Source organism: Chaetodon auriga, chromosome 5 (genome assembly GCF_051107435.1).
Source record: "Chaetodon auriga isolate fChaAug3 chromosome 5, fChaAug3.hap1, whole genome shotgun sequence".
Taxonomy (NCBI): Eukaryota; Metazoa; Chordata; class Actinopteri; order Chaetodontiformes; family Chaetodontidae; genus Chaetodon; species Chaetodon auriga.
In genome coordinates, this window is record NC_135078.1 from 20560213 (window position 1) to 20582021 (window position 21809).

Genomic DNA, 21809 nt, shown 5'->3' on the forward strand with positions numbered 1-21809 from the left:
ATGGAGAGCTGAAAAACGAAAAGTTTCTGAAAGAAACGATCTGAATTTCAATTATGTTATTGCCTTTCACGAATATTTAAAGCAAAATAAGTCAATAGAGAGTGACAACAGGGAACCTAGTGCTTTGAAAAGGAAGAGAAGAACCGATGAACAAAAATGCTAATTGATGAAATAATACTGATTAATACACTGCCAACACAATCAGAACAGTGCATTAATAAGAACTGAAAAGAAAACAAAAACATGAACAGATTAAACATTTTAATAAGAACACTTAAGTAAAAAAAAAAAAAAAAAAGATTTTCAAAACTAGGACTTTGAGTAACATTAATAATGCATTGTCACAGATATGTCACAGGTACACAATAAAAACAGCTTTTATACGAGGGGTGTGTGTGTGCGTCTACTACCACACAATCTAAAGTCAATTCAAGTCATCTTAAACAATGACCAAGAATAAGTTTTTGTTAACCAAAACAGGGGAGTCATCAGTCTTTATTACAAATCAAGAACCATAACCAGTTGACAGTACAACAAATCATCTAATACTGTAAATGCTCAAGCTGCAGGTTTGAAAACCCGCACAAATAGAATAAGAATCTTAAACATTATATTTGCTGTTCTTTATTAGAAACCAGCACCACCAGAATAACCTTTGAGTTTCATCAGGTAAGGTTCAGAGACAGACAGGAGGAGAAACCAGACATGTGATGTCCGCTGGCCTTAACACAGTTTTGGCTCAATATGATTTAACATTTCTGACACATTCTTGGTTCTGCAGTGATGCCGTCTGTTCACTTTCAGTTCTAACAATAATAATGTAAATAGAAAAAAAATTGATTGCCTCAGTGTGTTTGTTTTCCCATTTTTCTTGCGCTGACGGAACACAAAGTTCGACTGCCAAATGTGTTTCTATGTCTAAATGTCGAACAAAAATCCCTTTTCTCGAATAACTGAAAGCAAAAAAACAGCTCCGATTTGCACTGCAGCAGTTTGCTGTGTCGGCCTGTCAGAGCCCTTTACCTGCAAATGAAACATGATAATGACAGAACATTTCCTGTGCCGATGATTGACCTTCTGTGTTAAAAGTGTAGAGCAATACTTCAGTTGATATGCATTGCCATTACAATGGAATGACGAAGAGTACAAACTTCTAAAACTCTATTTTATTTTAGAACAGTAACATGAAGGGATGCACCGATACAGATAAAATGTAATTATTGGACAAAATTCCCTTTATCGGGGGTTACATATGGCATGTGGAAAACCAAACCAACACAAAGAAGAAATGCTGTTCCCTGTAAGAAATATGAGTCATAGTTCAAATATTTTATCCAGTGACAACAAAGTAATGGTGGCGCTTTAAATTGTTCAGTCACAATAATGGATGGAATCAATACTCAGTTTTGGGTAAAAGTTTAGTATCCAGAATCTCTATCATGAGTGAAAAATGGGCATCGGTGCATCCCCAGTACCACAAATTCATTATAACTCACTGCAGCGTTTCCTTCCCTGCAGAAAGCTCCAGAAGGAATCGACTCGTCTTGTAGTACCTCTGGAATGAATCAATGCTGTCTGGGCTTACATTAAGAATTAATGGCATTCTCCAACACACACACACCAATAAAGACAAACACACACACTATTCAGAGGGCAGGTTTATGTTTTTAAATAAATGAAATGAGGTGATTTTGGTCAGTAATGTGCATCTGTCCTTTGATACGGTGACACTGTAGCATCTAACTTCGAGTGGTGGCTGATCTATGTGTCTGAGTTCATATGTAGAGGTGTGTGTGCGTGTGGTACATATATATCTTTGTGTGTGTGTGTGTGTGTGCGTACGTAGAACTGTGTGTGTGAATTTGTCTTCCCTCCCCTAAACAGCCAAAGTCAGCCCAGACAGACATTATTTTCACATTACTGAGTGAGCTTCTTTTTTTTTCCTTTGACGTATATTTACAGGCAGAAAACCAGGGCCTTTCCTACTGTATGTTCACTTTCCATCTGTTTATCGTTAACACTGGAAAGAGAGGAGGAAGAGGAGCCAAAATAAAAATGCACACAGACTTATTCAGAGATTCACAGGCTTTGTGGCTCCTGTTTTAAGCTATGCTTCCTACACTGGCAACAAAAAAGAAGGTTCAATTATTTTGGCATCGATGCTTTGGTCACAAAATACCGACACTTTTATTCTTTTGTTTGTTTTCACTTTTGTTTTCATTTGCTTGTTTGTTCTTGACATAAGTCCCAGTCATTTTACACCCTGACCACATGTGTGTGTCCCAGTACAGAAAAAAGGTAGGTTTGTTGTAGTCCTGCCATCGCACCTCCGATGCAGTCCCTTTAAGAGGCACAGATTCTCTTATAAATTATGTTACTGTGAATGAGTGGGCAGGGGGGTTTGAAAAGGAGGGGTGCCCCCTGTGCCCCCACATCCCCCCCGCACTCCCTTTACGCCCAGTGAGTACGTCCCGTCACCCCTTTTGCGAGCACGTTCTGCAGCACAGTTGCTGCAGCACTTTCCTCTGGCAAAGATTGTTCTTTTTAACGAGCACGCAGAAACTGCCTTCCGCCCAAGATTCTTCATTTGCTTTCCACAGACCAGGAAGAAGAAATACAGGGGGGGTTTGGAAGGAGGGGAGGGGGCAAACACGCACACACAGACACAAATACATGTGGAAACACACACACATACACAGGGCAGAACCATTAGAAATGGTTGAATGGCAGGCAGAGCCATGTGATTGGTCAGGAGAGGTTCAGATGACAGGAAGAGTTTTTCGATCCAATCACAGGTGATGTTCATCGAGGTGGAAAATGATTGTAGTCCAGTGGAGTGATTGGATCCATGTCAGGAGAGAGGGAAAACAGATTCGAGAGAAGAAACAGAGAGAGAGAGAGAGAAAGAGAGAAGAGAGAAAACAAACATCACACAATTAGCAAATTGAAGATATCTGAAATTCACAACTTGGTGTCATTTTACATCACAGAAGACTTAAAGTGGACCACCAGTCTGTAAAAACATAAGCCAGTTCTTTCATTTAATAACAGCAATTAAATGCACTGGCCACTTTTGAGCTGCCAATCAAAGTTTCACCTATATGAAACCCGTTATCTTTGATTTATGAAGGTTGGAAGCAGACTGAGTGTGCACTTTAGGCAAAGTATTCATCATCAACAGAAAGGTCACGCAGTAAAGACATTTTTCTCTTCAGTGCTTTATCTCATCACAAGCTGGGAGACTTTTTCAGCCATGGGTTCATTTTGACTAGAAGGTCACGGCAGGAGCGGCAGATCACAGGCTGCAGATGAAGCCTCTTAATCAGACCGTCAACTCAGCAGGTTAGTGAGAAAGAGGAATATTTACACTAAAAGTCAAACATGCACAATTCAGACAAGACTACACCACAAAGCACAACAAACAGACTGAATGGTACAAGTAAAGACGCAACAGCAATCAGAAACTTAATAAAGATAAGATAAAGAGTAAGCAGATGATTCATTAAACCGCAGCGTGACAAAGTACAATGAGAACAAGCAGGAAAAGAGTGAGTTTATGTTAGAAAAGGCGACAAGAATGTGTGAGTGTTCAATTCCGGAGAGATTTTATATTAATAATATGCAAAACATGAATGAGACCTTTTCATAAAGAGCACAAAAGGCAAAAGCAAGGACAGAGCGCCTTCCTGCTTTGAAGCTTCAACACTGAGCAGTTTGATTCAAGAATTTAGTACAAAGCACAAAAATAAAAAACGAAGGCCACAGTTGAATCCCCAGCTTTCACTTGATAAAGTTACCTTGTGCATTAATTTTTAACCTTTGGGACATAGCACAATTTAATGCATCTTTAACCCCAAAATAGTCTCATAGAGAGTTGAGACGTGAATCTGCACCTCTGAGGCCTTTGGCTCTTTGACTCACTTTGACAGAATCTGTATACTCTTGCATCTAATATTTTGCAAAACTACTATTGAGAGCCAATAACTTTATAAAGCATGTTTTTTTTTTCCTGTTGAGAGGCTGTCTAATTCAGTGGCCTAGCTGGTCTAATTCTTTACTGAAATTTCACTGCAGATCATACTAGTAAACATTTTGAGTCTTGCCTGTAAGAGGTAATGCCAGAAGTATGAAATAAACACGGTGAGGCCATCTTTGAAGATAAGAAAGCTGACAACTCACCATCTTTGCAGATGGTGCTGACCACGCAGGCTCCTGCCTCCAGATTGTAACCACTGACACAGCTGCTGCAGTTCCTTTCACCGGGCCCCAGGCACTCGTAGCAGCTATGGTCACACCTGTCGATGGTTGTATGAAGAATTAGATACTAGTCTTTGCAGGACTATGCTGTGCTCACATATCCTCTTGAAAGTTAGGACTGCTCTTTCACTGGTCGGGCTTGGTTTTCTTACTTTTTGCCTTTATAGCAAATGATTCAAAATTTTGTTTTCACGTTTCGAATTCGCTGCCATCCAGTATGCACTCAAACCACTGAACTATATAAAGAAACTGACTAATGCATTCGTCCTTTCAACACAGAAACATGAACCTTTACAAGCTTTTCAATTATACTTCATCTGATACTATACTTAAAGGTCCAGTGTGTGGGATTTAGTGGCATCCAGTGGTGAGGTTGCAACCAACTGAATACCACTTGCACACGCTTGGGAAAGAAGAGGTGAGCCCTTCTTTCCCAAGCGTGTAGGACAAAGTATGACGGCACGATTCTCGCAAAGAATGTGTACGTTTCTCTCTAAGCAATCATATCTGGACTAGGGGTGGAGCTGGGGAGCATACACTTTGCTTCACCTTACTTTATCATCTATTTTATTCTACACGGGAAAATAATTCAGAAAATGAACATCACACTGTATCGAAGAAGACTTGAAGTGATTGAGACCATAAACTCATTAAGAAAATGTTCAGTGAAGTCATAAATCATGTAAGAAGTCAGGTCATTCTCTCATAAGTTTACATACAATCGGACTTCTTTTTGCAACCTATGGAGTTGCCCCCTGCTGGCCATTAGAAGGAATGAAGGAATATAGGGCACTCCCACATAGGCTTCACTTTCAGACCCGGAAGAAAACATCTGAAATAATTATCAAGGAGCTCAGAGCCAAAAGGAGGCAACAAGAAACCCATCATCACATTTACAATGCTGCTAGTGTGAAAATGGGGCAAAACCCTCATCAGAAATGATCCAACCAGGAGGGAGCTGACAGAGAATTAAGAAATCAAGTAAGCCAAAGGGTCAAATGAGCATTAAATAATTCAAGGTTGGAGACAAATACAGCAGGAAGGCAAGTGCACCTCAAGGAACAATAAGAAAAGCAGACATGATGACAAGTAGTCATCACACTGTCATCAAACATAGGAAGGATAGGAATCCTCCCTTTTCTCCTCAACCAGGTTAACATCAGAGTGAGGCAACAGACCTATTTGTTGGAGAACTGAACATAGTTTTCAGACTGAAACAATGACTGCACCAAAGGGCAGTTCTGAAAGGCTTGTTAAAGCAGTGTTGAAAGAGTGACGAGGCACCAGTCTCATGCTTTTACAGTAAACAAGTGCCAGCAAAGCCCTTTATTGTAGGTTCTCTGCTTACATTTATTGTTACAATGACTGTTTGTAATTTTGTTCATCCAAAGCAAAATTACATCCTTCCTGTTTTTTTTATTCCAAGTTCCAAATACGGGTGTAGTGCAACAAAATTTCTGTTTCATAGGGCATGTCGGTGTCTGAATGGTCTGCTGGCCACTTTCTCACGATGTTCAAACAGAAATGCAAAGATTGTGCTCGACACATTAACCAAAAAGGCGGCTGCTAGAATACTTCTTCACTTTAAATAGTCCAAAACCAATTAAAAGAGGCTACATGCTGTCTGTGCATGTGTGATGTACATTCATTTGTGCAGAATTAACACTGGTCTATGCACTGCCTGGACACTTTTTGCCTGTAAATCCAGTGTTCTGATATTGGTGATGCTGATTTAACATTATTTCCATGCAAGTTTTAGATTTTACTATGGATTTGCTTCATTTCACTTGCTAAAGCTCTAGATGTCTCTCTTTATCCAGAAGTTTTCCACTTTATCACTGTGGTGTCAAGGTGCTGAAGGTGTGCTGACTCACTTCTTACAGGACCTCTGCACCTGCCCGTTGTCTGAGGTCTGCTCTGACAGGTAGTAGCCCGTGCTGCATGTTGACACGCACCGCCAGTCCTCAAGTAAGTAGCCATCTGCACACTTAGTGCATGCCTCTATTCCTGTGCCTGAACAACACACAGACACACACTTCAGGAATGTTTTTAGAAAATTACAAATCAGATCATAAACAACACAAACACTGACACACATAATAAATGTAATTCTGATAGTGTTTGCACCAGTTTGTTGTTAAACTCTTACGGCTTCCTACCTGCGCAGGTGGCACAGGCCCGATGACAGGGCTCACAATTCCTTCTGTGGCCATTGTAATAAGTCCCTGGGTCGCACGTCATCTGACACTTGTTTCCTTGAAGACTGGAAGGAAAAATAGAAAAAGATGCTCATTTATGTCTTCATACCAAATAGCAGGGAAAGGGTAAGTAAAAATCTTGTTTAATTAGTGGCATAAAATCCATGAGTGAAAGCGCTCTCACCAAGACTGTTTGCTGTATATGAGTTAAAGCTTGTCTGTTAAAAGCCAGCTGCCACTGAGCATTTATCTTAGAAATTGCTTTCTGAGCAAATGTTTAGGGAGAATGGAAAAAACAACTGCAGCACCAGTGACATTGTGTCAGTGTACACATTGGTGACTGGCCTTTAGCCTTTGGATTTTCACAGACATACAGGAATGTGGCGTCTTCTAGATTCAAGTGTACTCAAAGGGAATTTGTTGTTTTGACCAATTTATACAAGCGATTTTGCAAGTATCAGATGTAGGAGTTGAGGTCTGTTAGGATGTAGGTTTGGAGGTTATAGAGTCAGTCTGTGAAGTCACACTGAGGACAGGTTGGTGAGCTTGCTGTGTTAAGCTGAAAAACAGCTGGTCTGTGTTAGCTAACGTTTCCCAGAAACGATCTCGTCTGGTCCTCTCTTCCTCAGCGGCTCCTAACCGACCATGAATGGTGAACTGAATGGAAGAGGGGAGTCTGTGTGTGTGTGTGTGTGTGAGAGAGAGAGAGAGAGAGAGAGAGAGAGAGAGAGAGAGAGAGAGAGAGAGAGAGAGAGAGAGAGCATGTGTCTTACTGTGGTCTCACTGCCGTTCAGAGGAAATTATGGCTTACAAGTGTCCCCACCTACACCTTTGGCTATACTGAACACTTAAAGCCAGGTTCAAGACCTCAATATGTTTTAAACGCCTCACAAGTGTTTCCTTCATGACCTATCAGGAATTTCAGCACTTTGAAACGCCCTAACCTCTGTCATGTCAAGTGTTGTTGGGGCGGTTTGAAGAGGCTGCTGTGGAAGTGGCCAGAAAATGAACTGGAACATGTCTGCACGGATACCTAAATGGTTTAGAACAGAGGTTCTTCAAAGTAAGGATCACAGCCCAAAATGGGCAAAAGATCCACTTCTTGTGGGTTTCCGCATGACACGAGTATATGTGGGCTTTAATAAGCCTGGGTCACAGGGTGAAACTCTGTTTACTCAATTTGGTTCCCAAGTGGGAAACAGTTGGGAAGCCCTGGTTTCACTGGTTCATGCTGCGAACCCAAACCACAGCGTAACACAATGTGCTGGTCTAAATTAGTAACACAGTATTCCTGCAGCATTTGAGTGGATGAACACAAAAGGATTTATCCTGAAACCACAACACTGACATTCAAGCTAAATTGGTGCAAAAACACAAAACCTGAACTATTTGCACTAGTATGACAGAGAACTGACTGTAATGGTAGACCCACATATGAACAAGCTGTAATAAATACCAGCATGTCTGGTAGCAGCAGCCTCACAATTATATTAAAGCTGTTGAAAACTTTTCCATGCACAGAGGCCCCCAGTCGCATCGACGCCACATTACGAACATCTTTCAATATAAAGGATTAATGGCAAAGTAAACTATATATTTAGATGATTCCTATCACCAAACTGTTCTTCTACACGGGGAACATTAAGGGCGGCTGTGGCTCAGGAGGTATCGGCGAATGAGAGTCACATTGCAAAAGTGCTTTGAACATTAAGGCCGGGGCATGCTCAAAACAAACTAGCTCATACATTTAAAGACAAGCGTGTCTTTAGCTGTTCTGAACAGGCACACATGGAGGTGGAATGAAAAGCTCACAGTCAAAAAAAAAACCGGGTGAAATGCAAACACATTCTGACATCTATCTTTCCCTGAAGACATTCAAAGTGTTGCATTTGTTTGTACACACAAAAGTGCCGACTAGTTGTATAAAGAATAAATAAACAGAGCTTGAGAGAGAAGTTCAAACCCGGTTTACTTCCTCACCTCCACACAGCTGGCCAATCGCTGCATGAATGTCGGATTGTCAGTTTCGGAAAGTTACAGAGGTTGTCGGACAAACCCCCCTCATTTATAATGTCACAGGGGTGTGAGGGGAGGAGGTTTCAGACGCTGTTCAACCGTCCAACAAGCACTTCCTTTTAAACACACTGACGCCTTTAGAGTTACAGAGGTGAAGGAGTTGAAAAGGAGCCCCATGCAACTTTGATGATTAAGAGGAAATTCATTTTAATGTGTGTGCAGCAACTCTAACTGTGCCGTTACTGCGGTAAAAATTTAAACACTGCAAGTTATAAAGTGTATAATCACAAGTTAGGTAGCAACAGGCACAGCAAGACTGAAATCACTTGCTGTCGAGACAGTAAAATTCCCAATTCTTTAACTCTGGTTAGGCATTGCTCGACATGGTGGCCAGCTTACCTCATCCCAGGTTTACATTCTGTGCAGATATTGGAGGTTGTGCACCTCTTACAGTTCTCTGGACATCTCCTGCAAATGTTGGAATCTGAAAAATAAAAGGGAGAGCCAGTCACACACAGTGGCTAATAGGAACCAGAAGTCTAGCTGCATTTGAAATGAAGAAAGGGAGCAGAGGAGGAAGACAACGATGAAGAGGAGAAGAAAGGAAAGAGTGAGTGAGGAAGATCAGCATGAAAAGTGGGGGAGGAAGGGAGAGAGAGAATAAGGAGAAGAAGGTGCAGATGAACAAAACAGGACAAAAGGCAGCAGGAAGAGATGGCAAGAGAGGAGGGGGAAGAAGTGAAATGTCAAAAGGCTAAAGCTGCGGGGATGAAAAAGAAGATTGTAGTGTTGGTGAGGGAGGATAGGAATGTAGATGAATATTTCAAAAGGCAGACTAAAGGCAATGACACGCTTTGACACGATGCACATGGACACTTCTGCCTTCAGCAGCGACGAGGACGGCCAAAAAGATATGGGAATAACATGTTTTATTATTCCTGGGAAACCATAGAGTAGACTATGACTATTAATCAAAACGGCTATTTGTACATTTCCGAAAACACAGCTTATGTATGACACAACCTTTATGGTTTTGTTTGGGAAGTCATATGGTCAGAGCTAAGAGGAGGAGACTGAGAGTAAGGGAGGATTGCTGGTTAGATTTTCAGGAATCTGAAAATCATTACAGGGTGGATGCAGGATATGGACAGGTCACGGACAGATTTCCATGAAAAGAAAATGCCTCTCAAGTGTTACTTCTCCATTTTAGTTCAGAGCTGGAGGTCAAAATTAGGGCTGAAATGATGAACCACTTTTAGCTCTGGGCGATGGGCATGTTTACAATTTTCTTATGTTTTTTAATCAAAAACTAAGAGAGATGCAATCCTGGTTGAAATTTATTTCATGGGTCTGTGGGACTATTTTAAATACATCTGTCACTGCCTCTTCACAAGAGTCTCACAGCAAGACACAAAACAAACACACACACGCATGCACACGCACACGCACGCACGCGCACGCACGCACGCACACACACACACACACACACACACACACACACACACACACACACACACACACACACACACACACACACCTGTGTCTGATTTAGGATCACATATAAAAGTCGCCCAAATCAGAATTGAAAAGATCAGATTCTACATGATTAGTGCCGTTCAGATTGTCATGAGTAGCTAAATGGAAGTCATTGCTACATTGACATGTATGATTCTAGTTAATAATTTCCTGACAGAGAGCTTCATCACATGGTGCAACGACAATTACCTGATACTCAATATCAGCAAAACTAATGAGCTTGTGATGGATTACAATGCTTCAAACACTGATGTTACTGCAAAGAAGCTACAATTTGTAAAACATATATGCTTCATACAATCGCTGCAGTTTCAAGGTGGATGCCGGAAAGAAAGTCACCAATTCACTATCTGACCAAATAAGAAGTATGGTCACTATCTCCCCTTCTGTACCTGAGGTACACTGTTGAATAATGGCCAGAAAAGTGTTTCTGCAGAACATTATGATGTCACAGAGAAGTTGACCTTTGACCTTTTGTACACAAGATGTCATCACTTCATAATTTGATCCTATTAGAGAAATCATAATTAGCAGAATAATTAGGGTAGGAATTCTTGAGTTATGGCCAAAAACGAGTTTTGTGAGGTCACAGTGACCTTTGACCACCAAAGTCTAATCAGTTCATCCTTGAGTCCAAGTGAACGCTTGTGCCAAATATGAAGGAATTCCCTCAGGGGGTTCCTGAGATATCACTTTCACAAGAATGGGACGAACTACAACCCAAAAACACAATTCCTCAGGCCATTACTATCATCCGCACTGAGGCATAAAAAAGTTATCTCACCCAGTAATTAAATCATTACATGAATGTGTCCATGTGCTAATAAAGGCAGGAATTCACCTCGGCTTGCCATCTGACTGACAAAAAGAAAAAAGACTCTCGATAGCTCATTTAACACAACACAATGCTCTGCAGTGCCAACATTTCAAAAGAAAAAAGTATCCACCACATCTTGGCCTGTTGAAATGTTATGACTGAACTTGGATCAGATCACATCAGATCTGCTGCCAGAGACTCTCAGAGCTGCCAGGACTTACACTGTCTTGGCTGCAAACCAATATATAGACATAATTATAAGATATACATAGATTCAGCCTCTCATTCCTGCTTTACTTTCATCCAAGCTGGCATGCATCTTGAACATAAGACAAACCAGTGAGTATACGCATACAGTACACACTGTGTGTTAACACTACAGCACCACTGTGTTTATTCTAAACCATTGATCAGCAACAAAGAAAACAAGCTTACTTCTCATAAACATAATCCACAGACAATCCTCCCGCAGATCTGCTTTATTTTATGAGTTCTTCCATGTTACACTGACGTAAAAATCTGCTTACTTGCACAAACTTTGCAGCCCTGTTCAATTCAACCAGGACACAATGGCATCATAGTGAGGTAGTGAACGAAAGCAGTTTTGTTGATGTGGATTACCTTCCTCACTGAGGGTGAGAAATTTAGCCATTCTTTAATGTTAGGTACGTCACACTTTGAGAATCTGATCAATGGGCAGCAAAGTGACAGTGAACTTGGAAAGACAGCTCACTGACCCTGTGTGGCCTTTTGTTGTGGCATCCCCAGTTATGTTTAAATGTCATTTGCTTAACTAAAAGAAAACAGATGCAAAGGACAAAGCACCATTGAAGTCAGAAGAAACTTATAAAACATCCTTTAGTTGGGACCACGGAACGCTGAAAGAAAACCGAGAGTTTGCAAACAAATTCTTGACTGCATGGTGTGCAGACTCATTAGCGAAAGCCTGCACATTACGGAGCCAGTTTGGCCAGCAGTGAAACGTACCATGGTCGAGGTAGAAGCTGTCGGCACAGTTGGCGACGCACGTGTTGGAGCCTTCGTTGAGGTGGAAACCAGTCCTGCATGTGGTGCACTGGTCGCTACGGCTGCCAACGCAGGTCTCACACAACGAGGAGCACTTCTTGCAGCGCTTCCTATCGTCACGGAAAAAGCCACTGGGGCACTCTGACACACACATCCTGGACAGAGGGGTGATTGAAGGGAGAGAAAAGAAGGACCGGGGTTGAAAGAGAGCATCATAAATGGCAAAGGTGGAACACAAAGAAGGAACAATTTGTATTTCTTAGGAGGTAGAACAACACAATAAAGACAAAATCGACCTCACTGTGCCATGATTAACAACCTCTGTAGTCCAGTATAATGTTAACAGGCTCAAAATGTAAAACATGTGTCTGACAAAAAACAAATGCCTTTTCTAAGAGTATTATGGGCATGATATAGTGTGTGAAATTGTAAATACAAGGGCAAGAAAAATACAGTTTTATGGGACTAAAGCAGTTTTTTCATAATCACCCATTGTAAATATAAACTTATTTTTCATGCATCAATGGCATGTAATGAGTTGGGACAAAAAAAAAACCCAAGTGTGTGCGTGCGGGTGCTATATGGTGAACAGGTGCAACATCTGCTGGATAATTTCACAGCCCTCCGTCACCCCCTCATTTCACCCTGAGGCTCCCTTCCTAAGGTGAAATAGCTCTCCAAAGCCCTAAAGAGCACAAAATACACACACACACACACACACACACACACACACACACACACACACACACACACACACACACACACACACACACACACACTCCTTCTGCTTTTTTCACACATTTCAGAGTTTTCTGCCAGGAAACACATATTGCAGGTGTGAAACACATAATCTACACATGTACATACACACTGTCATACACTTGTCCTTCGACTTCAAAACCGTTCTCTGCTACGCTGTAACGATTGCTTAACCAGTAATGATTAGAAAAATGCTATAATGTAACGCCTAACCCAAGGACACCACTGAACGCGAGAAAAACTTTAAAGAGCATTTTCCTCCTGACCGCACTGTCACAGTGCAAGCAGATGTCAGTGATTGAAACAGTACAAACATGAAATTGTGGTAAAAGCAATTCAAATGAGAAGGTTTTCTTTGCCAAAATGTCTTTTTGTGTATTTTTGGCCATCATTCCTATCACTTACGATTATGCTCTTATAACCAAATTCATTGCTAAGATCTGGGGAGGTCGCCACAGCAGGGGAAGAAGAGCAATCAGACAAACACAGGGGCTGTAAAGAAACCTGAATTTTAGCCACATTATCAAAGTCCCTATTGGCGCAGGCGAAACCAGAAATGAGCAGTTTTCGGAAAACAGCTTTTGGACGATCATGTAGAGAATCTCTGGGACTCTGGGAAATTACAAATTGAAAATTGGTAACATAGAAAATTTTAGAATTTTCAACTTCCTTCAAAAATTGATTTATGACCTCTGTATTTCTAAAATTCCAGCTTACCCCTGTATACAATGTACACACACATTTACACATACACAAAGAAGTGCTACCTTCAAAGTTTCAAAGACCCATACACACCTTTTAGTGAGTCTAGACCATCAAACACATATGTAGGGATGTAATTATCTGAACATTAAACACCACCGCCATCCCTCCTCCTTCCTCCCACCACTCCCCCAATCTTCATTCATCAATTGCTCCCTGTGGTGGCAGAAAAGGGCAGCACACCTCTAAAGTGGGCTAATGATAAGGCAGCGCCTAAGCTTGCACATTCTCATGCACCTGCATTGGTTTGTCTTTTATTAGTGCAGAGACCCGCCGACACAAAGGCAATTACAACAGACTTTGATCCTAATGGGATCCTAAGGGCACACACAAATGTGCACGCACACATGCAAATTCAGTCACACACACACACACTTTAAACAGAACGTAGGACAAGAGACTGAATGTGATACGGCTGACAGGAAACAGCATCTCTGTTATCAGGCTGACAAGCTGAAATGAATCAGGACACCACCTGCACTGTTTCTTAACTGTATGTAACCTGTGACCTCCAATGGTGGCAAAAAGGACACGTGTAGACTTCCAAATGAACCAGAGCAAGTTACAGCACTGACGAGTGCATCAAAGCAGTAAAAATTGAAGATATGACTCAAAATATTACAACAAGCTCAAGATTAAGTCATGTAGTCATGAAACTGAAAAAAGACCATTAAAGCAACAAGGTACTGTCCATTAACTCTGTGCCTTTCAAGCTGTGGCTCCTACTGGAGAAAGCTTTACAAAGCAGCTCAAGACCCTCCTCTAATAATTCTATATTGTGTCTCAATTTTGTTGTGAGGCACTTTGTGACGTCTGATCTAGGAAGGTGCTACAGTTTACACTGTAAGTACATTTGAGCATTTGACACCTGCATGACTGAAACATACTGTGTGAGTCTTAATGTTCACACATGCTTCTTAAAAACAACAAAACATGAGAAAGGTCAAAGCAAAGATGTTGAATTAATTGTAAGAAAACTGTTAATTAGGCTCAGATTCGTTTTTTTTTTGGTCCAACAACATGTTCATTGCATTTACATTGCGAAAAAACGTGAGAACCGCAAATCTCTGCTGGAATGCTGATTATTAAATTATTTTACACAAAGCTGTCTTTGAGGCCTTAAAACACGATCGAAACGCTGCCTTGAGCTGATTAAATTCAGTTATCAGTGGATTGGTATGCACGCACATTCACTTTACCTTCGTAAATCTTTCTGATTGAGATCCCCTCAGCTAATATTGATCCCTCTCTTTATTTGTCTGTCTCTGGACTCCCTGAGGACTTCACACTCTTTAACACAATCAGATGTGGTTGAAATCACACACGAGCCAGACGTAGCTTCATATATCTTTAGCTTTGTAGCTCAGATGGCTACAAACAACAAACAAATTGGCTCTGGTGGAGTCCACAGAGAAATTACTTTCACATCTTCTTGCACACTTTGAGAATCTATAAACTGTCTATAAAACGGAGAAAAGTGAGTCAGACTGAGTGGAATTATCAAGTCCAATTAACAATCCCGAATGTAATTATACCACCTATATTTTGCTATTCATAAAAATAGGTACAATAGGTGCAAAATAAAACTTAATTCCCTCACTTACTGCATTTTTGCGTTTCTTAATTCACATCATGTTGATAAGCACTGATTGACTGGATATTTATTTTTTCCAGGGATAAAAAGCTGGAGAGGATCTACACAAAAGGACTCTGTAGATAGATATGAAGTTGTTCAAGCAGTTTAGGTCAGTAGGGTGACATATTTTCTGTCAAGATTCTGCCTTTTTGATCCATCATTACCAAGTACGGCCAATAGATCTTTAAAGACACTATACAATGTGGGTTAAGCAGCAATTATTTGATGTTTTCCAACACATGAACAACATTTTACTTATTACTGATTTCTTAGGCAGTCTAACCTGGTGTTGTTCTTAAACTTGAGGAAGTAGTGGAGGCAGTTGATGCAGTGATGGGGTCCAGGACCTTCACAGCCATTCTCATTGCATTCAGAGTCACAGGGGCCTGGAGACACATAGAAGTAGTAGTGTAAAGAGGTGATGACCATAGGAATAGGTTTTATAGTCTAATAATCGTGTCAATATTAACCGAATTTATGGAATTATTAACTGTAATTTATTGCACCCTTTAATAATACCTTTTACCTAATATGGCAGTACAACTTACTGTGACAGGACAATAAAAGTAGCAGCTGCCAAAGAATTATGTTCCTTTAAAATGCTGCTACTGTGGATAACTAGTCTGTGTGAAGCTTTAGATTTATCGCTTACCGTTGTACTCCTCTGTGAAGTCCTCATCGGTGGGCGTCAGAATGTCTGTGGAGCGGGGCTTATCGCTGCGTAGAGAGGAGTATGGGTGCACAGAGGTGCCATACAGCACTAGTGACCACTCCTTCAGCTTGCCTGAGGAAACAGAAGCATTGTGAAACTCATCTTAGACACCAATTCACAGCAAGCATCTGAATCTCCTTTGATACTTCTTTGATTTGTATATTTGACATAGCTAAATAACCAGATACACAATGTCAGGCAACTCTGCAGGGTTCTGTTTCTTTTGATAACATGTTTAGTGGGAGAACAGTTCAACCATCTTTCACCGCTAGACCTCAGCAACAGAAAGAGGAAGAACCTCATAATCTAAATTATGCTATACTTTCAGATTATTTTCATCTTCCATAAGTAGATTATATAACATTAAACTCTTAATGGTACACATGAGAAAACCAGGCACAAGCCACATGGGATTATAGTGATTGACGTAAAAGCTTCTTAGAAGCTGCAACTCTCCGATTGCGACTTTATTATGTTGTTAAATTCGTGGGTCATTTGAGCAGTTAAGTTCACTGCCTCCAGAGCAACATGTGTGCTCCTGCTGGTCCTACACTCAATCCAGGCAAAACTTCCTCATATGTCTTCCATTTCTGTAGCTAAAATCACACACACACACACACACACACACACACACACACACACAAAAAAAAAATAAAAATAAAAAATAAAAAATACAAAGGGAATTAAACACTGTCATACCGGGTACTTTCTGGCTGCGGAGTTGAGAAGGTAAATCATAGATCTCTAGGACCCAGTCGCCTGCTGCCTTCTCTCCCCAGCAGTGGGTGGTCATAAACTCCCAGTTCTTAAAACCCTCCATGGAGTGATCAAACAACCTGCGTGCATGCGCACACACACAGACACGCGCACACACACACACACACACACACACACACACACACATCAGATGAGGAAACAATTCAAGTATTGCAAATACCAGTGCAAACAATCAGAACCACTCGACCAAGTACAATCACAGTCTCTAATGAACTGTGTGTAAACACTGTGAAGGACTGTGGTTTATTTGAGGTGAATGTAGACTACCTACATGCAGCGTTTACACTACATTCAGCATCCAATCCTGTGAAGGCTGTAACATTTTATGGTGTTTGAGCCCAAATTACCATTACTGTTGTCAACAAAGCAAGCAGAGACAAGTGAATCCACCGTCAGTCTGCAGTTTATTTAAATGTAATACAGAAACATCATATCTACTGTAGCTACTGTAAATAGTGAACTCCATGAGTCACAGCATTCCTTATGAATTGTACTTTGCACCGTCATGCAGATAGCATCTCGCAACTTGTTCTTTACCTGTTGGCAAGCAGCTGAGACTTGGTCCCTGAGGGTGAGGTCAGGTTGATTGACAGGTCTCCACGGCGAGGGTGTGTGATTGTAATACGTACGACCACATGCTCCAGGTAGATCACATGGTGGTTGGGGTTGTCAGTGCATCCTGTCGCCTTGTACACCGACCGGACAACATGCTCTGGACGGATAGTTCTGGAGGACAGGATGGGAACCAGTCAAAAAAGTAGGCATGAGGAGAAAATACAGATTAAACAGAAATATCCAGTTTTGTCATTCCTGGGAGCAATTTATGGATATTGCAGCATTAACCAAGGAGAACACCTCTTTGCAAAGCTGCGATACAGATTTTAAAGTGAACTTGTTAAGCATTTAAAGCTACTAATTGGGTCAGAGCTCTCATCTTTCCATTTCAAGGTTTCATTTACAGATCAGAACCAGGCAGTTGTAAAATAAAAATGGCTATCATCTTCAAACACAGGATTTAGCTGCTGAATGGCCCTCTGTGTGCCCTCAGCCTTAATGTACCTGTACCTGTAGTCTGTTTGCTCTTTCATGGAGTGAGGGTGGGGACTGGGAAATTCTGCTCAGTCAACCTCTGCCAAAAATACTGTTAGTGACTAACATTACATTCATAATATTCACTGTCAAGTTTCAATACACTGAGACAACACCAAAAGCAATCACATGTAATTGCTTTTGATTTAACCTTCTCCAGAAACCAAGAGCAGGCACAAAAGTCCATATTAAAGTTTTTCCATTTCCTAAACCTCAACCAGCCAAAACAAAAGTATAAAAAAAACCCACAAGCCCAACAGAAAGACAAAGAACATTATTTGTTCTATCTGCTATGCACAGTTCAACAACAGAAAGATCACCCAACAGCCAATGCAAACATCTAATGACCCCTAAAATAACATCTGGTATGATCTAATATGACAGCAATACCATAACAAAAACAGTGAAAACATGAACAGATCCAGTATAGGGGACAATTAATACCATGATGCCAAAGCAAGGCTTTGGAATAAGAGTCTGATGCACAACAGTTGCACATGGAGAAGCTGAGCAAACTTGACAAATTAAAGCTGTGGTAGACAGTTTATTTTTGGCGTCACAGGGCAAAAATTTTGTAATAACCTTTCAGAATATTGTAATTCAAGTGGTCTGTGAGAAAACTACACTTCTGCATCTCCTCCACTCTTTTCAGGCTATAGAAAATCTACCCCATGACGAGAGACTTTGGCCAATCACAGCTCATTTCAGAGAGAAAGAGAGAGGGCATTCCTATTGGCTGTTCCACACATGCAGATCTGCATGCACGTCGCTTCAGATGGTGAAAGCCTTGTCTTGCATTGTCAGAGCTATCGCCACACTCCACACTTCAGCGCTTCACCAGCATTGGAGAAAGTGAAAATCTGGCGGAAAATCCTGCAACTTGTGATATGTTTCCAAAACCTCCTTCGCATCAACGGCATATAATACAAAACATGTGTGAACTCGTCCCGGCTCCATGTGGAGGTTCAGGCTCATTATGTTTGACGCCATGGCACTCATACTGGAGAGTGGTGGAGGTATGATGACACACAGTGGGGAATACCATTTGAGCAGGGACAGTTGTAGTGTGTGTGTGTGTGGTACACTAACTTCTCATCCCACCATTAGACAGCATCACAGATGCCCCTGACGCCCGAGGCGTTCTGCTCTGCAGCAGCAAAACACTAGAGCTGCGTCTTTGAGAAGAGGAGTTGCGGCAAGAGGGACTGAAGTCTTGACAAGGCAAGGAGAGCGAGCGCTACAGGGCATAAGGTTTCGCAGGGCAACCGACTCTTTTTGCTGCTCTTCCAAATAGTGGGTTTGGTCACCTGGGTTTAGTGGAGTGATACGAGGCAGCAGAGAGAGAGAGAGAGGTGGAAGGCTTTGCATTGTGTATGGAGCCTACTGCAGCTTTCACAGGGTCGATCCCCTGCTCCTCCTGTCTGCATGTCAAAGTGTCCTTGGGCAAGACACTGAACCCCAACTTGCTCCTGATGGTCAGGCCAACACCTTGCATGGTAGCCTGCTGCCACTGCTGTGAGTGTATGCATATGGGTGAATGAGAAGCAAATTGTAAAGTGCTTTGGACAAAAGCACTGTGTAAATACAGCCATTGACCATTTTCTTGAACTCACTGCCGTGCTGGACTACATGCAGGGTCTATTCACTGGAAACTAAAACAGAGCTGGTGAATTACATTTGCTGGCAAAAAAAAATAACATATAAAAGGATTACTATTATTTTTTTTAGGGTGGAGGGTTGAAAGACAGTCATTGCCAGTGACTGTGGCTGTTTGATCCTGTATTGGAAACTGTTAGATTCCCTGTTGTCAGGGTAACAAACACAGTGATGACATTTTTAGGGCCGAAGTGAGACAACACAGATGTTTATCATTACGAAGAAAACTACCTCCAGGCAATTATCAGCTGCTGAAGATTGCCTTTAGCTGCGCGATGAAGATGAAGCATTTTTCTTGGAACAGCATATTCCTCGAACTTGTCAGCCCATTGATTAGTAATTAAAGTAAAAACACCAATTTGTTTGTGAAAGGCCAAACGTTGCTATCAAGATTTAATTTATTGATTTCCACTGAGAAATGCATTTTTAACTAGTGACATTGGTGAAACAAATTCACCTCTCGTACCAATTAGAACAACAAATTAGTGTGAAAGGAGTGAAAGTGGTTTAGTATTATTATTATTATATCAAGCACAGCGTTATGATTGTTTTTGCCATAATAATGACAGGTAAACAATCTATAACAATTTCTCCATTTGTCTTTCAACTCCATCCCTGATCATGCATTGAAGTCTTGAGGGACTAATAGCCAATATAAACCATTTATATTAAAATGACTGAAAACAGAGAAATACACAAGAAAATTTTTATGAGCTCAAGCAGACGTGTTGGAATGAACAACACTGACAGTGTCTCTTTTTCATAAGATGTCAATGTCTATTTGGAAAGCGGACAGCAGTAATGGCTGGGGAGTCTTGGGCTGATATCACAGCTCTGGCTTCTCTATGACACAACACAGATAACTGAACCATACGCACGGGACAGAGCAGAGCAGATGCACAGCTGATTACCACCAGCCTGATTGCACACAGATCAGGCAGTTTTCCTGGTCCATGCTCCAAAGCGGAGTGAGGCGAGCGATAGCAGACAGACATTACCAAACGCAGTCAGAGGGGCCAGCCAGAGGGTGTGTGGGAACACAGCGATGAGGTGACGGCTGCACTCATGTAGCAAGTTACAAGCACAGAACACACACGCACCGACACACACACACACATCTGTAGATGCACCAAGAAAGGAGAAGACACGCATATAGACCTGCTTCCAAAACACAGTGCCCACCGTCTTTGAAAAAACATAGGCACAGTCACAGGGTCATGAGCACAAAGACCTCTACTCACAGATTTAAACTAAACAAAGTGGTTCGCTGAGGGAAAAGGCTGTTTCAGACTTTTTGGGGCAATCTGAAAATTCAGTTTTAAACAGTGTTACACATAAAACTTTCATGACTTCATTCCAGAAACAAAACAAAACAAAGCCTTTTGTTTCCCGGTGATTACCTACTTCTTTGCAAGGCTGTCTTTTGGCTGAATGAACGAAGGGTAATTCGGTTTATAAACAAGGCTTAAGCTCCCTGTAACTGGACAAATGTGCGACTGGCCATTTAACACATCTCTAAGGCTACTCATAAATGCACTACACATGGAAAAAAGAGGCTAAAATGAAAGGGCAACAACAGTGGAAATCTCTCAATAAACCAACACACATTACATGAGTACGGAGGCCTAAGCACGACTGCCTCTGACACAAGCCGGACTTTACATAAGCCTCATATGGACTGACTTGTGCGTTGGAGCAGAACAGACAGAATGACACTGATAATGCTGCAGTCGCTGGCCACCGAGCCTTCAACTGAAAGCAAACCAGTTCAGGGCCCAAGTTCAGCCAGCCAGCCTAACACAGAACAGTGCTCAGGCTTCCAGCTGCATCAAGAATAACAAGCTGTGAAGTCTTGGCTCTCTCCGTGTGTGTGTGTGTGTGTGTATGTGTGAGAGAGAGAGAGAGAGAGAGAGAGAGAGAGAGAGACTCGGTGTGTGTGTGTGTGTGTGTGTGTGTGTGTGTGTGTGTGAGTGTGCATAGTAAAGGTCTTATGTGAGAACCACCCTGCCAGAACTAATGCTTGGCCCCTATCAAGGTACAGCTTGCACAACCGCACTCTCAAACACATGCTGGTGCATAAAACACCAGGGAAAGAAAAAATGAGAGAAAAGATGAGAGATGTTTTGTCACATATGCTGGCCTCAAAGTTGACTCACTTATTAAACTCGCTCAGTGTATGGAAATGAGACAGTATCAGATTTCTGACTCAGCGAGAGTACAATTAATAAATCTGTTTAACTTTACGTGGACACCACAGACCACGTGCTTTTGGTTTGGTCCTTCTAGGTCTAATTAAGGGAAATCTTAATGTTCCATCAAATTATGATATTTTAGACAATATAGTGCTTCCAACTTTGTAGCAACAGTTTGTGTATGGGGAAAGGGTCGTCCCAAAAGTGACGAGCATGAAGAAATGATTTTGTGTGGAGGAACCTGACTTGCCTGCACAGAGCCATGACCTCAGCTCCATCACACACTTTTGGAACGAACTGGAATACCAACTACAAGTCATGTCTTATTGCCCAAAATCAGTGCAGACCTCACTCATGTAGCTGAATGTGAGCAAAT

The 21809-nt window shown here is 41.5% G+C and overlaps 1 protein-coding gene across 2 annotated transcripts in view; it reads right to left on the minus strand.

The window, feature by feature from the left end:
- Window positions 1-246: 246 nt before the first annotated feature.
- Window positions 247-21809, minus strand: part of pcsk5b (proprotein convertase subtilisin/kexin type 5b) — a 56387-nt gene continuing 34824 nt past the window's right edge. The window contains exons 12-21 of one of the 2 annotated variants that reach the window (XM_076730939.1): window positions 17034-17222; window positions 16419-16555; window positions 15660-15791; window positions 15291-15393; window positions 11812-12005; window positions 8871-8955; window positions 6417-6520; window positions 6132-6270; window positions 4180-4295; window positions 247-2581 (exon numbers count right to left, since the gene is read on the minus strand). In XM_076730939.1, the coding sequence (XP_076587054.1) occupies window positions 2475-2581; window positions 4180-4295; window positions 6132-6270; window positions 6417-6520; window positions 8871-8955; window positions 11812-12005; window positions 15291-15393; window positions 15660-15791; window positions 16419-16555; window positions 17034-17222 (1306 nt within the window). In that variant the 3' untranslated portion in view covers window positions 247-2474. Of the gene's footprint in view, window positions 2591-4179; window positions 4296-6131; window positions 6271-6416; window positions 6521-8870; window positions 8956-11811; window positions 12006-15290; window positions 15394-15659; window positions 15792-16418; window positions 16556-17033; window positions 17223-21809 lie in introns of both variants that reach the window. The other variant, XM_076730938.1, reaches the window with a different exon arrangement.